The sequence below is a fragment of the Mustelus asterias genome, chromosome 1, assembly GCF_964213995.1.
Source record: "Mustelus asterias chromosome 1, sMusAst1.hap1.1, whole genome shotgun sequence".
Classification (NCBI taxonomy): domain Eukaryota; kingdom Metazoa; phylum Chordata; class Chondrichthyes; order Carcharhiniformes; family Triakidae; genus Mustelus; species Mustelus asterias.
Genome location: NC_135801.1, coordinates 64,759,518 through 64,781,518, shown reverse-complemented (window position 1 = coordinate 64,781,518; position 22,001 = coordinate 64,759,518). Strand labels below are relative to the sequence as shown.

The window sequence follows — 22,001 nt, the reverse complement described above, 5'->3', positions numbered from 1 at the left end:
CTGATTCGAACACACCTATCAATCAACAACTGGGCAGGACTTATTCCTGTGGTCATGAAGGGTGTTCTATAGGTTATTTTTTAAAATCCACTAATTTGGACTGTAGGAATGCTGGTGGTTGCTTTTTCATGGCTGCTTTAAGAATTTGGACAGCCCTCTCCACCAACTCATTTGTGGAGGGGTGGTCAGGTGCAATACATATATGCTTAATGCCTTTTGAAGACATGAAATGCTGGAACTCCTCGCTGGTAAATGCTGTCCCATTATCTAAAAACACCTCCAGCAAACCCTGAGTAGCAAAGGTTTGCCTTTCCTTTTGCAATAGTAGAAAAGAAGTTTTGGACTTCACTTCATAGCTGTTTCGCCATTTTGAGTGTGCACCCACTGAAAGTAGGAACATTTTGTCCATAAATGGGCCTACAAAATCAACTCGGAATCTCACCCATGGCCGATCTGGCCATTGCCAATGGTGCATCAGGGCTGCTGACTAGCTTTATTGCATCTGGCATTCGTCACACTGTTTAATCATGCTTTCTATGTCTGTCTTCTATGTCTGCTACCACACATAGCTGTGAGCCAACATTTTCATCTTGGTCATCCCTGGGTCGGCGCTGTGTATTTCCTCCATTAATAACTTCCTGCCAGGTGTTGGAATGACGACCCTCACTCCCCACAGAAGGACATCGTCTTCACAGCTCAATTCATCCTTCCTTGTTTGGAAAGGTTTTAGTTTTCAAACGTTCGATCGTAATGCCAGCCATCGAGAACCATATGCTTGACTCTGAACAATATTGGATCCTTCTGAGTCCAGTATTTGATCTATTGTGATGAAGCAGATAGTGTATCAAAGAAATTCAAGGCAAGGATAATTTCTTGTGGCACTAATAGGGGCAGAATACTTTCATGGTAAATGGAGACAGCTCAAGGTGTATGCATTTGACATATGTGTGCCCAGTCTGTGTTGAAAGGTATATTCATAAGCGGCCAACTCTAAAGCCCAATGCTGTATCCTTGCAGATGCTATTGGAAGGTTGACTTTGCCTTCTCTAAATAAGACTAACAGGTGTTTATGATCAATAATTATGGTGAATTGCTATCCAAAAACATATTGGTGGAATTTATTTATCCCAAAGATGATGGCCAACCCCTCTTTCTCGATCTGTTAGTATTTCTTTACTGCGTTAGTTAGGGTCCTTGAAGCATAGCCGATGGGCTTTTCTAACTTCCCCAAGCCTCTTGCTGTTGAATTAAACTTGTATCTCTGCATAGTCACTGAGGACTTCAGGTGATAATTAATGCCCTTTTACTATTTCTGTGAGTCCTTCAAAGGTTTTAGTGTCAGGGGTGACCAGAGAAATCAAGCTCCTTATCAACATATGAGTTTGGGCATAACAGAATTACCCTCTGTACCTGCCCCCCCCCCCATTTTGTTTGCTTTGAAGGCATATCACAGCAGTTCAACGTATTGAACCTAACCCTCCTGAGTTAGGTTTGAATGGCTCAAGCTTTCCGAATAGAGGCATTGTGATAACCCGCTGACTGCTGAATAGACGTGCTTCCAATGACTTGCACACGAGGTCTGCTCTGCCTTCTCCATGGCAAATGAAAAGTGCTCCCTTGATCCTAGTCGCCAAATACAATATTTTGGAAAGAGCGGTGACTAAGTGGAGTAACTAAAGAACTATTTATGAACAGGAATAACTATATACAGAGAGTGAGAAAGATGCTACCAATTACTTTGACTACAGACTCCAGACTGAATGGGAGAGCCCGCACTCAGCCACAGGATTTGTGGGTTTGAGCCTGATTGGCTAGATGGGTCACATGACCCTCAGAAACCACGCCCCCTTATAGGGGCTCCCTACTGCACAAGTAAAACTAGTAACTGAAAAGCAGAGCTTTTCATTAAATTCTAACTAATTAAGATATTGAATGCAATATTATGCAACTGCAGCATATTAATCAATAGCATATGAAGAGCTTGAGCCAGGCCATAGTCATAGAGTCATAGAGGTTTACAGCATGGAAACAGGCCCTTCAGCCCAACTTGTCCATGCCGCCCTTTTTTTTAAAAACCCCTAAACTAATCCCAATTGCCCGCATTTGGCCCATTGCACGATTGAAACAAAGACTGCATCGTTTACAGAGCAGCTTGAACCTCCTGTATCAGGAAATACCACCTTTAACATTCTAGAATAAACTTAAAATGTTCCCATTAGATACCTACTGAAAATTGCTGAATCATTTACAGATCTCCACCGCTGTTGACATCTGCGCAGTTTAATTTTTATAAAATGCTGTGTTCCGTTTCCACATGGTGTAGCCCTAATTCTGTCGTCAGATGTCATCTGCCTGATTTCTAATGCTGTTGGTCGCTTACCCTGAACAGAGCTGACTCGTCACACTAACCTGAGTACAGCTCCCATTCAGGCTTGTTTGAGAGGACAGACTGATTTGAAGCACAATTGCTGATTTAAAACTAATAGTGTAGTTTTTGAGCAGTAATGAGTGATTTTCTATATGTTGACAGTAGTTTCTAATGTTCGTTGGCTTCACGGTCTACTACAACTGTGCTGGGAATTCTTGAGAATTTTTTTTTCCAATCTGGTCCGCTGTTAAACCAAGTGGAAAAGTGTTCAATTCTGTTCGGTACAGCCACCCTTTGCCATATATCTTTTCTGAAGGAATTAACTATGTAAGGTGTGAGGTTTATAGACTTGTTTTAATTCTGGTTTTATGATAACCTTATAATTAAGGTGTTTACAACGCTGACCTAAATTTAATCTTGTGCTATTAAACTGCTGTTACAAATGTTATGACATGCCCCCATATTATTGGTAAGATCTGGTTAGGGACCAATAATATTTTATTAAAAGTAGAGGAAGTTTGAGACTCAAGACACCTGCTAAGAGAATAAAGCCACAGAATCCCACAGATTTTAAACAAACAAAAATGAACTTTACTGCGCAAGGTCAGAAAGATAAAACCATTTACAATCTTGTATTGTAACATTCAGGGTTAATATGAGGTACATGTGAACTAACAGGCAACCTGTGGCTGAATACAGCGCACTGCACAATAAATCTCAGGTGCAACGAAGACAAAGACCACAGATTTTTCAACAACCCACATGGACATCAGTAAAGACCATGAGTCAACCAATCACATTGAAACTCTATAAACACGATTTTCCCACCCCATTACACTGGTCGAGCAAAGCAGGATGGGAAATGTAAGCAGGAGGGCAAAAATAGGAATCATGCCCGGCGTCCAGCTGGCCGCAATCTTCCCAGACCACTTTTGTTGACATAATCAGCCGGTGCGAGGCTGATTCAATGTTAAGTGGCTGATTAAATCTGTTTAGCATGCCCAGGATGCTATGTTCCGGGCTCACTTAGGTTTCCAACCTCACCAGTGAAGATCTGCACCAGCGGGGATCATAGCAGTTCCCCTGCAATGTGAACCTAATGTGATGGCCTCACTGGTAGGACCGAGGACAATGAGGCCCCCCCCCGCCCCCCCGTGAGTTTGGGGCAGGGGATACCACTTGAGCAGTTCCAGCTTGGCACCCTGGCATTGCCACCAGACATCATGACGCTGCCAGCCTGACACTCTGGCAGTGCCCACCGGGCAGTGCCATGGGGGTGGAACCTGAGGAGATGGGCCTTCACGTAGAGGTGGAACCAGACAGAGGCTGAGCCAGACAGGGCGGGGGAGGTAGGAGGGGAGGGAGGACTTAGCACTGGAGGATTAGGGGCTAGTGGTGGGGCTGGCCATCGCAGGTCAGGGCCGGCGATGTCTGGGGAGGGGTGGGTCGGGGCCAGTGATCGGGAGGAGGTTGTCTACCAATCTCCCAGTATACTGGGCAATCGGTGCATGCCCAGTGGTCTCCTGACCACTCTGCTGAAGGCCTCTCCAGTGGATTTAGGCCCCCCCACTGGCATGAATCACCTGATGGTCTCTATATTGCACAGAGTGCTGTAACTCAGCTCACCCAAGAAACGAACAGGAAAGCCACCTGTTTTCCCACCAGTTGGACACTTTTAGGAAAATCGCCTCCTGTCTCCCTCATCAGTAATTCCAGTCTTTGCCTCAAAAATCTCATCTTGGAATTCTTTTCACAAGACGCTCCAACTCAAATGACCTCAATGATGACCCGCCTCTCAGGGTTTCAAACTCAGTTCCCGAGATTCCATTCCCCTGGATTCCCAAGTGTACAATCAAGCACTGAATCATAAGCACAACTTCAGCTCTTCGACCACACCAAGCAGAACATTACTGCTCCAAAGGATACATTCGCACCGAGTCAGCAACCTTCTGCAACCTTCTTGGATCTTCAGGCCTTCCCCTGAGCCCTGGTCATTATAGCCTACTAACCACAGCTCTTTTCCTACTTGGCGCTTCTTCTGCTCCTTTATTTTTAACTTAACTAGGATGTCTTCCTGTACCTGTCCCTGTTTGGGACTCTTCTTTTGGGACCTCTCCCAGTCCGCTCTCCCTTTAGGCTCTCTCCACGGGCCAGACTCAATGTCCTACCCCACCCCGGACAGTCCCAACATCCCCCTCCCAACCCAATTGCCAGCCCCGATTACATCCTGGACAACTTCAACCACCCCACCTCTTACCCCAATGACCAGCCCCCATCACCTCTTCCCTCCCTCGCCCAGCAATCCCGATTGCAAAGTGGCAGCGGGTCATACCCTTCCCCACCGATCATCTCCCAATAAGCTCCACTCCCTTGGCACTCCCCAGTGCTCAGTGGGCAGTCCCAGTTTGCCCCTTGGGCAGTGCCAGGGTGCCAGGCTGGCACTGCCCAAGGGGCACCCCCTCACCCTTAATCTCCCTGGGGACCTCAATGGCCTCTGTTCCCTGTTCCTTCCAGCAGGGTCAGGGCACCTGTGGGGAGCAGTCGGGAATGCCGCTGGAGGGAACCACTCCTGGCACTGGGGGTGGGGGGGAACAGAGACGCTAGCGGGCCTGGAGAATACCATCCCGGGCCTGCTAATCATAGTGAAATCCCCATTTGTGAGGGAAGAGACAGCTTTGAATAGGGGTAAATAAAAAAACTGCATTTTACAGATTAAATTGATATTATTCCAAAACATAAATAAAAATGCTGAAATCCAATGTGATAAGAAAGATTTTAACTTATGTAAGCCCCACTTTTACCTCTAGGTGCCTTTAAATTGAGTGGAATGAAGGATGGGAGTTGTTTTGACTTCGGGGCCTTACTTAATTTTGTTTGCAGTGTCTCAAACCCAGCAGAAATCAAGTCAGTGGCCAGGAACTGAGTAGGGTACCAAGATCACAGGGGGCCAAGGGAAAATTCCTTAGCATGCGATTAGAGTTTGGTTGGGAGAGAGGTGCTTCAAAGATCTACTGGTGAAGGAATGGAGATTGAAGCCTAGATATTGGAAGGCCCAAAGATTCTGCTTAGACCTCTTCCTGCTCAAAAGGAATCCTCCCAAATTCAAAAAATATCTGCTTACCTTGGCCTCTTCTGACCACTCTGCTGCCTTTTTCCAGATGGCCACCTGGTACCATTACAGGCGAATTTGGTACCATGCAACCGTGCCTCGGTTTTAAGCTAAACTTTTGTTTGAATTCAATAACATCATTGGCATCAATAACATTCATACTTCCATTAGATCTCCACCTGCCTGTGGTAAGTGAAGTCCACAAAATGGTGGGCATGTGGGTTTGTTGGGGGGGCAGTGACACAGGAACAGTGGGGAGGAAGGCTTCCATCTCATGGTCATTATTCATACCCTCCCCCCATCATCCACACAATTCCTCCTAGGAGAGCTATTGTTAAGTTGTGTTGTCTTCTAAGTGTCTTTATTTAGTGGTGCTGTATCAACTTGTTTGAAGATACCTGTTTGCTTTTCCAACTTAACGTATCTGTAAGGCATTTCATCGATACAGCACCGGTATCCCATAATTTAATGGCAATTCTGCATTGAAATCAGTTTGATCCTTCACAGGACTTTGAATAAACTGAGAGCAGGCTGAGATGTCACTAGAGTAATCATTCTGTGTGCCCGGACTCCCAGTGATGACTGGCACTCGTAGTAAGCACATCTCAATGAATCACAAGCACGTAGCCCATAGTCCTCTATCCATTAAAATGAAAAGACTTCATGCTTCTAACTTCCCAAGGTGCTACCTGCAAAATCCACTAGGAAGTTCCAATCACAAAATCACCCCTTAAACCTATTCTGCTGGAGGGTATTTGATTACAGGTTTCCTTGCAAATGGATAGGTACAAAGTACCCAGTTACTATCGATCTTGATGTATAAATTGGCCTTTGAAACCTCGGAATATCCTTCCACAAAGGATTGTTGACTTATACACTGAGAAGTAAACACAAATTGCCATGTATATATGTCAATTGGTGTTGACGCAAAGAGTGGGCATGTCTTAAACGCTTGAGGACCTTTGCAACATCCCATATTTCCTGCTTGATCTTTTATGTCCCAGTATAAGGTCATGATGTGGAGATGCCGGCGTTGGACTGGGGTAAACACAGTAAGAAGTTTAACAACACCAGGTTAAAGTCCAACAGGTTTATTTGGTAGCAACTTGTGTGGCTTTTGCTACCAGTATAAGGTACCAGTGAGTGAAACATGCATTTGCATGGAAAAAGATTGAGGCTGAATATTAATGCGAGTTTCACATGTCATGGTTGAAAAAGAGAGTCAACATGTATGCCAAGTATATGCAGAAACATGGGGCAGAATTTTATGGCCTCTCCAACCAGCAGGATATTCCAATCCCGCCAAAGTCAATGAACTTTTGAACAGCTTGCTGCATTTTCCGGTTCAGCCTCCACCACAACAGGATTGTTAAATTCAATGCATGATTTTTGAGTCTGGAAAAATGCAGTTATCTTATATGGCAGGCCAACTTATACTCTGCGATTTACGGTATATATTGCCATTGGGCTACAAATCACAGTTCAAATTGATTCTGTTCAAATCATGAACAACATCTAGGTCAGCTTCACAAGGCTGATGGAACCTATTTAAATCACACTGGGATAATAACAGACACAGATAAGAATAAGAATGTGCAATAGTGAGTACAAAGCAGTCTCAACCCTCCCAGGTGTAGCTAATCGTTGAATTCCTGTAAGATTTTAAGATATAATGACCACGTTTTTTAAAGTGAATTATATGGCCTTGATCTTCCACAGAGATGCACACATATATTGGTCCAGAATATAGTGAAAGAATAATGGTGGGTTAAATGCACACACTATGCATAAATCGTCCAGCAGTTTGTGGCAAGGAAAAGATACAGTGCAAATTCTAAATCACCTCAAATTACTGGACAATTTGCACTGCCTTGCCAAGAATCAGCCCTACAAAAACCAGAGCTCATTATCAACTTGCCTGTGTCTTTCAAGAAATTGCTGGATTTGTATTGTAAAAACATGTTAAACTTGTTGCAGAAAGTTAGGACAGGTATTTAATGATGTACGCTTGCAAGATGCCTGACTCCAGAAAATTCTGGGCCATTGTTACTCAATCCGAAAGGTAGGTTTCATGGGGCATAATTTACACAACTGACATCTACACACCAGTCATCTAATGGCATTTGCTGTTCATTAAACTTGCCCTAGCAGCGTTCAATTTTTAATTTTTTTGCATGGAAAGTTGCTGAAAGTATGAACTGATAACGCAGCAAAGGAAACTGGCTATCTGGGAACTAAGTGGGGAGACAATTGTATCTATCTTTAACCAATCAGATTGAAGGATTCTGAAATGAACAGCACGAGGACTGAGAAGGAAGTGTAAATCAGAGTGTCTGAATTTAACCTCAAATCAGGTACAGAAAGAGAGAATGAGGAAATATTGGATTAGAAGAGCGAGGAAGAAAATTTTACATTCCAATAAGAATGGACTCCACACTTGTAATTTTCAAAGCCAGAAAAGTTGTTTGGCATTAATTAACTCATAAAATTGTTAAAAATGTACTTGGACTAAAATGGACATGACTTAATTTGTTGGAGGAAGCTTGGTTTGTATTGTCTGCACAAATGTAGGAAATGAATGCCATTCAACGCATTTCACCGGTGAGCCAGACAATGAGAAGCAATATATAGGAAGCTTACAGCAGAATGGCACAACCTAGACAGTAGTTTTTGGATTTCAATGTTTAACCACACATCTTTCCTTGTCTGAAATTACCTTGCATTTGTAATTAACTATAGTGAATACTATTAGTTTTGCCATCATTTTGAAAACAAATCATGGATCCATGTTATTTCAGTTTGAGTAATATAGAAACTTCAATACATCTGCCATGGCATACCCGAGGTTATGTTTTATTGGCATAGTTCTAAGTTTTCTTCCTCGTGCAAGGTTTCTGATCTTGTGTATGTGTATAATAAGCAATAAAGAAGAGTTTAAAATGACAGCATATTTAGGTACTCAGTTATGGATTTTGATCTTGGCTGAATCCTAATATTGCATTATTACTGTGTAACATACTAGTGGGTATCAATTGGATAATGTTAACTTTGATACAATTATCACTAATGTAAATAATTTATATTATACCATTAACTGATAATATTTTTTATTCTATTTTAAAAATCACTTGTCCTTTTCCCTGCTGTTCCTTAGGATTTGACACCAGCATTCTGCCCATTTGTAAAGACTCACTTGGATGGATGTTCAACAGACTGGACACAAACTATGACCTGCTGCTTGATCAGTCAGAGCTGGGAAGCATTTATTTTGATAACCATGACCAGTGCATGAAACCATTTTTCAACTCATGTGATACATACAGAGATGGTCGCATTTCCAATAATGAGTGGTGCTATTGCTTTCAGAGAAATCAAGGTGAGAGGTCATAAGGTTCATAATATATTGGTTTTGGTCCCAGTGTGTAGCTTTGCTAAATTGGATTGCAGGGCAGATATGGACCTATAACATTCTTGCCTAGTGAGGCTTCACTGCGGCAGAGCCTCACAATGTTAACTCTTATTGTTTGATTTCCAAGTTTACTGCACAATGTAAATGTTCACTTCTGTTGAAACTTTATTTTTATGATTCATATCTGAATTTCATAAAATCTGCTTGATACCAGTGATATTTTTCAATTTCAATACTTAAATTACGATCTAATTTTCTTTCTTCAGTTTGAATATATGTAGATGCTCAGTATTTTAATTGGTTGCTATTGTGAATGATAAACATCCATGAAATTAAAATCCCAGTACCTATTTACCATTATACAACAAAATTAAAATTAATTGAAAACAGCAAACATTGCATGACTGAAATTAAATTCAATTATTTTATAGTCCTATTTGCATTAGTAGCATTCTCTGGGGAATGTTTTGTTTTTCACATAAACTCGAAAGATGAAATTTGCCATAGATGGATGCACGAGATGCATCTACATGGATTGGGTCTATTTTTACCTACCTACACCCTGAGGAAGGTTCCTTAAAATATGAAATACTGGCTGACTACCCTCTTATTCTCCTAAACAGCTGCATCACCATTTTTATATTTATAGCACTTTCTGTTTCTGCTTTCAAATAATTCTCCATTTTATTATGTAGTACACTGGATTCCAGTACATCTGACATTGTTTCATCCACCACTTGTGTACTTTGTATGCAGGCTTAGTGTGATTTTGCATGACTCGAACTGTTATGGGAACAAACAACATATGTGAAATATTAAACAGTCCAATTGGTACTAGAAAGGCAGAACCTTTAGCTGGTGAGAGTGTAAAACGAGTGGCTGAAGATGCTCGCCAATTATGTATCCCACCCAATTCTCCTTTCCATTGATTTCTTAGAAAGGAATAATCAGTTTTGTTTCTCTACAGAGTACAGTTAACTTTTGAGTTACATAATTCATTCCCATACCCTTTGGTAAGACTAAGTAAAGTTTACAGTTTTGTAATATTTCTGCCAACAGTTTCATTTTGATATAAAAGCAGTTTCCTCGAATAAGGTTATGGGGGATTAATTATTTAGAAAACAATCTAAAAAGGTAATGTACAGTCTGGCTATTTCAATTGAATATTTAACAGGAGATGTTCATGTGATAAAGCAACTCTTCAAAAAAATATGTGTGTCAAAATACTTTCCCCCATAGTTGAGATACTGTAACTGCAAACAGACACGCACTGGCTCATCTCAAGTGGATAGATAATTCTTCCTGCCAAAATCAATGTGGCTGATGTGTTTTCAGCTGATTTGCATATTGATTGGTGGATGTCCAGATAATGGACTGGAATGTTGAAGGAGGCAGGAATTCGTGGCTGGAGCTATACTTTAAAAAATAGAAAGCAGAAAAACAAGAGCAGTCAACGACACGTGTGGAAAAGGGCGGCAATCAAAAGAGAGGAATAAGAAGATCTGCCAATTTTCCTGCCAGAATTGGCAGAATTAATAAGGAAGGAAAATGTACCTGAAAGAAGTGGGAACAAGTAGCTTGGTTGGTAGCGGCAAGAAATGGACAGCAGTTGTACTGGATGTTAGTACCACCTTCTCCAAGAAATTTGTTGACCGGACAGAAGGGTCCTAAGGTAGGTCTCATGCCTACTTTTCCCTGGGCATAAAGGCACCATTGCATGCACATAGTTGGAATAATAATGCAAAGCACCTGAAAGCTATAAGTGAGCCTTCACCATTCCCACAAGCTATAGGTTTTTGCAAATGCATTACTCATTGAAACATCCCAATGATTCTCGGAATTGTAATATCAGCATATCCATTAGTATATGTTCCAATTTTTTTTTGTCTAATAACAATTGCCCTATCCTTTGAGAAGGCGAGTGCTCTCAGTACAAGAAAACAGAAGGTTGGGGAATCAGGCTTTCATGAGATCTAAATTCCTCCCCATGTAGAAGAAGTAATTCAGATCCTGCGGAGGTCTGTCCTGGAGACATTGAAAGAGGAGAAATAAGATGTGTGGCATGACACCAGAGGATTAGATGTCCTATACTAAATAGAACTGGTCATCAGAGAGTCCAAGGCCACAAAGTCTTCAACAGAATTATTTAGATGAGGGGTTCATATGTTCAGTGTTGTAGTTAGCGGTACTCATGTCTGTCCAATAAGGAGCCAGGTGTATAAACACAGCCCTGAACTATGGCTGGCATTTGAACAGAAGGATTTACATATTTTAAAATTCATTTTATGGGAGATGAGCATCACTGGCCAGTATTTATTACCCGTCCCTAACTGCCCACCATTTCAGAAGGCATTTAAGAATAACTGTTTTGTTCATTCATGGGACATGGGAGTCACTGGTTGGCCAGCATTTATTGCCCATCCCTACTTGCTCTTGGATTGATACAACTGAATGGCTTGCTAGGCCAATTCAGAGGGAAGTTGAGAGTCAACCACATTGCTGTGGTTCTGGAGTTACATGTAGGCCAGACCAGATAAAGTCAGCAGATTTTCTTCCCTAAAGGACATTAGTGAACCAGATGAGGTTTTCGACAATTGACAATGGAGGCAGATACAATTTTGTCTTTTAAAAAGCATTTAAACTGTTACATGGGTAACATTGGTATAGGGAAATATAGACCAAATACGGGCAATTGGGACTAGTTTAATTGTAAAAACTGGGCGGCATGGACAAGTTGGGCCGAAGGACCTATTTCCATGCTGTAAACCTCTATGACTATGATTTCATGGTCATCAGTCGATTCTTAATTCCAGATATTTATTTTTTATTGAATTCAAATTCCACCATCTTCCATGACTGGATTCGAACCAGGGTCCCCAGAACATTAGCTGAGTTTCTAGATTAATAGACCAGCAGTAATACCACGAGACCATCACCTCCTTTAGCATCTTCTGTCAAAGGCGACCCCCTCCAGTGGGTTCCCTTGCGATGGGACGGGTAAACAGTGCAATATGTCGTAGACATATTGCTGTGGGGTGGGACAGAGGCAGAAAATCCCATGGGTGGTATTCTCCCATTTTGGGACTAAGTCCAGTTGTGGGGGGGCGGGGAGCGTAGAGCTTTTCCCACTGTAGAGGCCGGCAGTCAAATCTTCCAGCCCCAACTTTATTAATTAAGCATACAGATGTTTTGCGTCATATTCTGTGGCGGGGCAGGCTGCCCTCCTATCTGAATGCTATATTGATGCCTAACATCATTGACCCACAATTAAAGAAAGATGTGGATTTCCTGAAAATTAAATAGGCCTCTGGGAACATTCTGAGGCTGGATGATAGACTCCCTCCAAGACACCGAATCTACAAGGTCCACCTGCAGATGCTCCACTGACCTATTGTTGTGGTGTTCCAGGGTTGTGGGCAACCTCCATCCTGAATTCCCAGGGCAGCCCCGGGCATTGTTCAGGTGAGTCCCAATTTCTGCATGACACATTGTTCTGAATATGTTTCATGCTGGTGTGTGTTCCTGCCAGCATTGCAAAGAATCAACTGGGGGTGGTTGTGTCTTCATCTGCATCCCATTAACAGAATACAAATTAGTCTCATGCTATCCCCTGGTGGGCTTTCCCACCCACCATGGTGGACGCCAGAGGAAGATCTGGCTGTAAATTGATGTTGGCATGAAACTGCTTTCTGTGCCTCCTGCCATATTCTCCCCACGCCACCATCGAAGCTGCCAGGCCACTCTTGGGAGATTTCCACTTGAAGATACAGAAATATCGGGAGAGAACAGAGCAGCAAGATTTGTCTTGGACAGCCACGGATAGTTTTTTTGTTTAAATTAAAAATGGGAACATTCAGTACCATGGGAGTACAATTGGTGACTGATTAGTGGTGTCTTTAAAATTGAACTTCCCATCACTAGGCCATGGTAATGCAGAATGGCGATAATATAAGTCACTGGCTCAAATGATTCTATGTGGGGAAATGGTCTATGGCATTTTGATCAGTCTGGACTTTAGTCAGTGTCAAAATGGATGTTTACAGTGTTCTATGTTGGACTTTTATAAATGAGCGTACCTTTGAAACTAATCAATTTGAAAGAAAGAAAACAACTTCTTGGGACATGCAAGGGTAAATATTATCTGTCAGGATAATTGCTCCTCAACATTCTATTTCTTGAAGTACAACATATCAACGATTATTTAAATAGTTGGCACAGTGATTAGCACTGCTGCCTTACAACAGCAGGGACCCAGATTCAATTCCAGCCTTGAGTCTGTGTGGAGTTTGCACATTCTCCCTGTGTCTACGTGGGTTTCCACCTGGTGTTCTGAGTCATAGAGATGTACAGCACGGAAATAGGCCCTTCAGCCCAACTCTTCCATGGCGACCAGGTTTCCAAAACTGAATTAGTCCCATTTGTCTGCATTTTGTCCATATTCCTCTAAACCTCTCTTATCTATGTACCTATCCAAATATCTTTTAAATGTTGTCATTTTACTTGCCTCTACCACCTCCTCTGGCAGCTCATTCCAAATACACACCACGCTGTTTGTGAAACGTTGCCCCACAGGTCCCTTTTAAATCTTTCCCTCCTCTCCTTAAACTTATGCCCCCTAGTTTTCGACTCCCCTACCCTGGGGAAAAGACCTTGTCTACGGTGTCCTCCCACAGTCCAAAGATATGCTGATAAGGTGGATTGGCCATGATCAGTGTACAGGGTTAAGGAGTTAGTGCAGGGGATTGGGTCTAGTTAGGGTGCTCTTTCAGAGAGTCAGTGCAGACTCGATGGGCCGAATGGCCTCTTCTGCATTGTTGGGATTCTGTGATTTCCATTTCATTAAAGCAGCTTTGTAAAAATAACAGAGCTTTTCTGTTTTTTTTTAACCACTTGGCTACAAATATATTATCAACTAAGTTATTTTGAGATTATGAGATCCTTAATTCAACAGTACTTGAAAAGGAAAATTAATTACAAGATTCTCCCACTTGGAAAGAATTAAGACACCGAATAATTAAGTGACCCCAAGTGTGCTACCAAAATTTTGCATAATTCAGTTCTTGAAAGTGAGTTCAAAAACTTGGATTTTTGAAATCCAAAGGGGCAAACAGAATTAACAGGATACGTACAACTAGAACAAAGAACAATACAGCACAGGAACAGGCCCTTCGGCCCTCCAAGCCCGCGCCGCTCCCTGGTCCAAACTAGACCATTCTTTTGTATCCCTCCATTCCCACTCCGTTCATATGGCTGTCTAGATAAGTCTTAAACGTTCCCAGTGTGTCCGCCTCCACCACCTTGCCTGGCAGCGCATTCCAGGCCCCCACAACCCTCTGTGTAAAATATGTCCTTCTGATATCTGTGTTAAACCTCCCCCCCTTCACCTTGAACCTATGACCCCTCGTGAACGTCACCACCGACCTGGGGAAAAGCTTCCCACCGTTCACCCTATCTATGCCTTTCATAATTTTATACACCTCTATTAAGTCTCCCCTCATCCTCCGTCTTTCCAGGGAGAACAACCCCAGTTTACCCAATCTCTCCTCATAACTAAGCCCCTCCATACCAGGCAACATCCTGGTAAACCTCCTCTGTACTCTCTCCAAAGCCTCCATGTCCTTCTGGTAGTGTGGCGACCAGAACTGGACGCAGTATTCCAAATGCGGCCGAACCAACGTTCTATACATCTGCAACATCAGACCCCAACTTTTATACTCTATGCCCCGTCCTATAAAGGCAAGCATGCCATATACCTTCTTCACCTGTGACGTCACTTTCAAGGGTCTGTGGACTTGCACACCCAGGTCCCTCTGCGTATCTACACCCTTTATGGTTCTGCCATTTATCGTATAGCTCCTCCCTACATTATTTCTACCAAAATGCATCACTTCGCATTTATCAGGATTGAACTCCATCTGCCATTTCTTTGCCCAAATTTCCAGCCTATCTATATCCTTCTGTAGCTTCTGACAATGCTCCTCACTATCTGCAAGTCCTGCCAATTTTGTGTCGTCCGCAAACTTACTGATCACCCCAGTTACACCTTCTTCCAGATCATTTATATAAATCACAAACAGCAGAGGTCCCAATACAGAGCCCTGCGAAACACCACTAGTCACAGGCCTCCAGCCAGAAAAAGACACTTCCACTACCACCCTCTGTCTTCTGTGACCAAGCCAGTTCTCCACCCATCTAGCCACCTCCCCCTTTATCCCATGAGATCCAACCTTTTTCACCAGCCTACCATGAGGGACTTTGTCAAACGCTTTACTAAAGTCCATATAGACGACATCCACGGCCCTTCCCTCGTCAACCATTTTGGTCACTTCTTCAAAAAACTCCACCAGGTTAGTGAGGCATGACCTCCCTCTCACAAAACCATGCTGACTATCGTTAATGAGTTTATTCCTTTCTAAATGCGCATACATCCTATCTCTAAGAATCTTCTCCAACAACTTCCCCACCACGGACGTCAAGCTCACCGGCCTATAATTACCCGGGTTATCCTTCCTACCCTTCTTAAATAACGGGACCACATTAGCTATCCTCCAATCCTCTGGGACCTCACCTGCGTCCAGTGACAAGACAAAGATTTGCGTCAGAGGCCCAGCGATTTCATCTCTCATCTCCCTGAGCAGCCTTGGATAGATTCCATCAGGCCCTGGGGATTTGTCAGTCTTTATATTCTCTAACAAACCTAACACTTCCTCCTTTGTAATGGAGATTTTCTCCAACGGTTCAACACTCCCCTCCGAGACACTCCCAGTCAACACATCCCTCTCCTTTGTGAATACCGATGCAAAGTATTCATTTAGGATCTCCCCCATTTCTTTGGGCTCCAAGCATAATTCCCCACTTTTGTCCCTGAGAGGTCTGATTTTTTCCCTGACAACCCTTTTGTTCCTAACGTATGAATAAAATGCCTTGGGATTCTCCTTAATCCTGTCTGCCAAGAACATTTCGTGACCCCTTTTTGCTCTTCTAATTCCCCGTTTGAGTTCTTTCCTACTTTCTTTGTACTCCTCCAGAGCTCCCTCCGTTTTTAGCTGCCTGGACCTAACATACGCCTCTCTTTTCTTTTTGACCAGTCCCTCAATTTCCCTGGTTATCCACGGTTCTCGAATCCTACCCTTCCTATCCTTTTTTACAGGCACATGCCTGTCCTGTAGCCCTAACAACTATTCCTTAAAAGACTCCCACATGCCAGATGTGGATTTACCCTCAAACAGCCTCTCCCAATCAAGAGCTGCCAATTTTTGCCTAATCCCACTAAAGTTAGCCTTCCCCCAATCCAACACCTTACCCTTGGGACACCACTCATCCTTTTCCATCACTATCTTAAACTGATACTAAATAAACCCATTGCTGCAGTTGAAAGTCATTAAGAGTTAGGTGAAAAGAATTATAGTTTTTAAAAATCTTTTCATAGGATGTGAGCATCACAGGCATGGCCTGCATTTATTGTAAGAAGTCTCACAACACCAGGTTAAAGTCCAACAGGTTTATTTGGTAGCAAATACCATAAGCTTTCGGAGCACAGCTCCTTCGTCAGATGGAGTGGATATCTGTTCTCAAACAGTGCAAACAGACACAGAAATCAAATTACAGAATACTGATTAGAATGCAAATCTTTACAGCCAGCCAGGTCTTAAATGTACAGACAATATGGGTGGAGGGAGCATTCAACACAGGTTAAAGAGATGTGTATTGTGTATGTGTATTGTCTCCAGACAGAACAGCTAGTGAAATTCTGCAAGTCCAGGAGGCAAGCTGTGGGGGTTACTGATAATGTGACATAAATCCAACATCCCGGTTTAGGCCGTCCTCATGTGTGCGGAACTTGGCTATCAGTTTCTGCTCAGCGACTCTGCGCTGTCGTGTGTTGTGAAGGCCGCCTTGGAGAACGCTTACCTGAAGATCCAAGGCTGAATGCCCGTGACTGCTGAAGTGCTCCCCCACAGGAAGAGAACAGTCTTGCCTGGTGATTGTCGAGCGGTGTTCATTCATCCGTTATCGTAGCGTCTGCATGGTTTCCCCAATGTACCATGCCTCGGGACATCCTTTCTTGCAGCGTATCAGGTAGACAACATTGGCCGAGTTGCAAGAGTAGGTACCGTGTACTTGGTAGATGGTGTTCTCACGCAACATTGTCATCAAACTAGCAGACAAAGGAGGGGCCATCGTCATACTGAACAGAACGGATTACTGCAAAGAAGTGTACCGACAACTGAACAACGAGGAACACTACAGACAGTTACCCATAGATCCGACCAAAGAACACACCCGTCAACTCAACACTCTGATCAAAACCTTTGATCCGGACCTTCAGAGCACCCTCCGTGCTCTCATCCCACGTACTCCACGCGTTGGAGATCTCTACTGCCTCCCAAAAATACACAAGGCAAACACACCCGGCCGTCCCATCGTTTCAGGAAACGGAACCCTGTGCGAGAACCTCTCCGGCTATGTCGAGGGCATCTTGAAACCCATTGTACAAAGAACCCCCAGCTTTTGTCGCGACACTACGGACTTCCTACAGAAACTCAACACACATGGAGCAGTTGAACCAGGAGCACTCCTCGTCACAATGGATGTCTCGGCACTCTACACCAGCATCCCCCACGATGATGGCATTGCTGCAACGGCCTCAGTACTCAATGCCGTCAACTGCCAGTTTCCAGATGCAATTTTACAACTCATCCGCTTCATCCTGGACCACAATATCTTCACCTTCAACAACCAGTTCTTCATCCAGACACACGGAACAGCCATGTGGACAAAATTTGCACCTCAATATGCCAACATCTTCATGCACAGGTTCGAACAAAACTTCTTCACCACACAGGACCTTCAACTGATGCTATACACTAGATACATCAATGACATTTTCTTCCTTTGGAGTCATGGTGAGCAATCACTGAAACAACTATATGATGACATCAACAAGTTCCATCCCACCATCAGACTCACCATGGACTACTCTCCGGAATCGGTTGCATTCTTGGACACACGCATCTCCATTAAGGACGGTCACCTCAGCACCTCACTGTACCGCAAGCCCACGGATAACCTCATGATGCTCCACTTCTCTAGCTTCCACCCTAAACACGTAAAAGAAGCCATCCCCTACGGACAAGCCCTCCGAATACACAGGATCTGCTCGGATGAGGAGGATCGCAACAGACACCTCCAGACGCTGAAAGATGCCCTCATAAGAACAGGATATGGCGCTCGACTCATCGATCAACAGTTCCGACGCGCCACAGCGAAAAACCGCACCGACCTCCTCAGAAGACAAACACGGGACACGGTGGACAGAGTACCCTTTGTCGTCCAGTACTTCCCCGGAGCGGAGAAGCTACGGCATCTCCTCCGGAGCCTTCAACATGTCATTGATGAAGACGAACATCTCGCCAAGGCCATCCCCACACCCCCACTTCTTGCCTTCAAACAACCACGCAACCTCAAACAGACCATTGTCCGCAGCAAACTACCCAGCCTTCAGGAGAACAGGGACCACGACACCACACAACCCTGCCACAGCAACCTCTGCAAGACGTGCCGGATCATCGACACGGATGCCATCATCTCACGTGAGAACACCATCTACCAGCTACACAGTACCTACTCTTGCAACTCGGCCAACGTTGTCGACCTGATACGCTGCAAGAAAGGATGTCCCGAGGCATGGTACATTGGGGAAACCATGCAGACGCTACGACAATGGATGAATGAACACCGCTCGACAATCACCAGGCAAGACTGTTCTCTTCCTGTGGGGGAGCACTTCAGCAGTCACGGGCATTCAGCCTTGGATCTTCAGGTAAACGTTCTCCAAGGCGGCCTTCACGACACACAACAGCGCAGAGTCGCTGAGCAGAAACTGATAGCCAAGTTCCGCACACATGAGGATGGCCTAAACCGGGATGTTGGATTTATGTCACATTATCAGTAACCCCCACAGCTTGCCTCCTGGACTTGCAGAATTTCACTAGCTGTTTTGTCTGGCGACAATACACATCTCTTTAACCTGTGTTGAATGCTCCCTCCACCCACATTGTCTGTACATTTAAGACCTGGCTGGCTGTAGAGATTTGCATTCTAATCAGTATTCTGTAATTTGATTTCTGTGTCTGTTTGCACTGTTTGAGAACAGATATCCACTCCATCTGACGAAGGAGCTGTGCTCCGAAAGCTTATGGTATTTGCTACCAAATAAACCTGTTGGACTTTAACCTGGTGTTGTGAGACTTCTTACTGTGCTTACCCCAGTCCAACGCCGGCATCTTCACATCAGCATTTATTGCCCATCCCTAATAGCACTTGACAAAGTGTTGATAGGCTACCATCTTAAACCACTGCAGTCCATATGGTTTAAGTACATTCACAGTACTGTTAAGATGGGAGTTCAAGAATTTTGACTCATAAGATGTAGGAACAGAAGTAGGCCATTTGGCCCATTGAGTCTGCTCCATCATTCAATGAGATCATGATCGATCTGATATAACCCTCAACTCCACTTTCCCACTTTATCCTCATAACCCTTTATTCTCTTACTGATTAAACTGTCTTTCTCAGCCTTGAATATACTTAACAACCCAATCTCTACAGCTCTCTGCGATAAAGGATTCCACATATTCACCACCTTGTGCGAGAAGAAATTCCTCTTCATCTCTGTCTTAAATGGGTGGCCCCTTATTCTGAGATTATGCCCTCTAGTCCTAGATTCTCCTACAAGGCGAAACAATCTCTCAGTATCTACCTGTCAAGCCTATGTGAATCCTATATGTCTCAATAAAGTTGCCTCTCATTTTTTTAAACTCCAATGAGTACAGGCCCAACCTAGTTAACCACCCGTCATAAGAAAATCCTTCCATACCCAGGATTAACCTAGTGAACCTTCTCTGGTTTGTCTCCAGTGCCAGTATTTCTTTTGTTAGGTAAGGAGACCAAAACTGTTCACAGTGTTCCAAGTGTAGTCTAACTAGTGCCATTTAGCAAGCCTTCTCTATATTTATATTCCATTCTTTTTGAAATAAAGGCCAACATTCCATTTGCCTTCCCAATTACCTGATGAACTCTCATGCTAGCTTTTTGTGATTTATGCACGAGAACCCCAAAATTCCTCTGTGCTGCAAATTTCTGCTGAGTTTCTCCATTTAAATAGTATTTAGCTTTTTTATTCTTCCAACCAAAGTGCATTGCTTCACGTTTATTCCATCTGCAAGTTTTTGCATACTCACCTAACCTGCATATATTGCTCTGTAGACTCTTTGTGTCATCCTTACCATTTACCTTCCCACCTGTTTTTGTGTCATCCACAAACTTGCCAACAGTACATTCACTTCTCTCGTCCAAGTCATTAATACATATTGTAAATAATTGTGGCCCTCGCACTGATCTTTGTGGCACCCCACTAGTTACAGGGCTAGTGATCAAGCTTTGTCCTGGATATTGTTGAGCTTCTTGAGTGTTGTTGAAGCTGCATATATCCAAGCAAGTGGAAAATATTCCATCCCACTCTTGATTTGTCGATCGCAGACAGGATTTGGGGAGTAAGGAGGAGTGAGTTACTTGCGACATGATCGCTAGCCTCTGACCTGCTCTTGTAGCCACAGCATTTATATGGCTAGTCCAGTTAAGTTGCTGGTCAATGGTAACCCTCCAAGATGTTGATAGGATTCAGTGATGATAATGCCATTGAATGTCAAGGGGAGATAGTTAGGTTCTTTCTTGCTGGAGATGGTCATTTCCTGGCACCTTTGTGGTGCATATGTAACTTGCAACTTATTATCTCAAGCCTAGATGTTGTCCAGATCTTGCTATATATGGGCACAGATGGCTTCAGTTTCTTAGGAGTCGCTAATGTTGCTGAACGTTGTGCCACATCAGCGAGCATCCTCACTTCTGACCTTATGATGGGAAGGAGGTCATTGATGAAGCAGCTGAAGACAGTTGGACCTCAGACACTACCCTGGCGAACTACTGCAGAAATATCATGGGTCTGAAATGATTGAGCTCCAACCATCTTCCTTTGTGTCAGGTATGACTGCAATCACTGGAGAGTTTTCTCAGATTCCCATTGACTCTCCAGTTTTTCTAGGGCTCCTTGTCCCATCAGTCAAAATCTACCTTGATGTCAGGGATGGTTACTCTCACCTCACCTCTTAAGTTCAGCTCTTTTAGCCTTGTTTGGACCAAGGCTGTAATGAGGGCAGGAACTGTGTGTCAGTGGTGAAGGGAATAAAGGTTGAAGGTAGTGGACGGAGTAATGATCAAGCTTTGGTGGAACTCAAACTGAGTGTCACTAAATAGTTTATTGCTGAGTAAGTACCACTTGGTAACATTGACAACACCTTCCATCATTTTGCTGATGATGGAGAGTTGACTGATGGGACAGTAATTAGCTGGGTTAGACTTGTCCTATCTTTTGTGGACAGGGCATATCTAGCCAATTTTCCACATTGCCAGGTAAAATCCAGTTTTGTAACTGTACTGGAACAGCTTGACCATATATGCAGCTTGTTCCAGAGAATCTCCAGTACTATTGCTGGAATATTGTGAGTCCTCGCAGCCTTTGCACCATCAGTGCCTAGAGCCATTTCTGAAGATCACGTGGAGTGAATCAAATTGGCTGAAGACTGGCATTTGTGAGGCAGGGGGCCTCAGGAGAAGGCCAAATTGGATCATCCACTGTAACTATCATCAAGCAGCATTGAACTGATCTGATTTGCATCATGTACCACCAAATTAAAATCATGCACAAAGGGGAAAAGTGTTCCATTTTAAATTGATTTCAATTCCAAGGACACATTTTCTTGACCCGCTTCCCAGGGACACTGAATTGTCTGGGCACAAAAGCAAAAAATCAGCAGAGTGGAGCACATGTCTGTTTTAGAACTCACTTGATTTTCCTTTCTTTTGAATTTATGAAAGAAAAATCAGACAGGTTTCTTTGGAGGTATGCACTCCAACCTACACAGTTACCCTACACAAGCATGAGATCCAGCACTTGAATGAAGACCCAGGAAAATCTCCCCTCAGATTTCTTTACTGTAACTCTTGCCACCTCAAATTCTGATATTGTTGAACACAACTCCAGCTCTTCCTTCATC

The 22,001-nt window shown here is 43.5% G+C and overlaps 1 protein-coding gene across 2 annotated transcripts in view; it reads left to right on the top strand.

The window, feature by feature from the left end:
* Nucleotides 1-22,001, top strand: part of spock3 (SPARC (osteonectin), cwcv and kazal like domains proteoglycan 3) — a 578,102-nt gene that overhangs the window by 542,358 nt on the left and 13,743 nt on the right. For both annotated transcript variants that reach the window (XM_078212462.1, XM_078212559.1), the window contains one exon: nt 8,632-8,853. In XM_078212462.1, the coding sequence (XP_078068588.1) occupies nt 8,632-8,853 (222 nt within the window). The remainder of the gene's footprint in view (nt 1-8,631; nt 8,854-22,001) is intronic.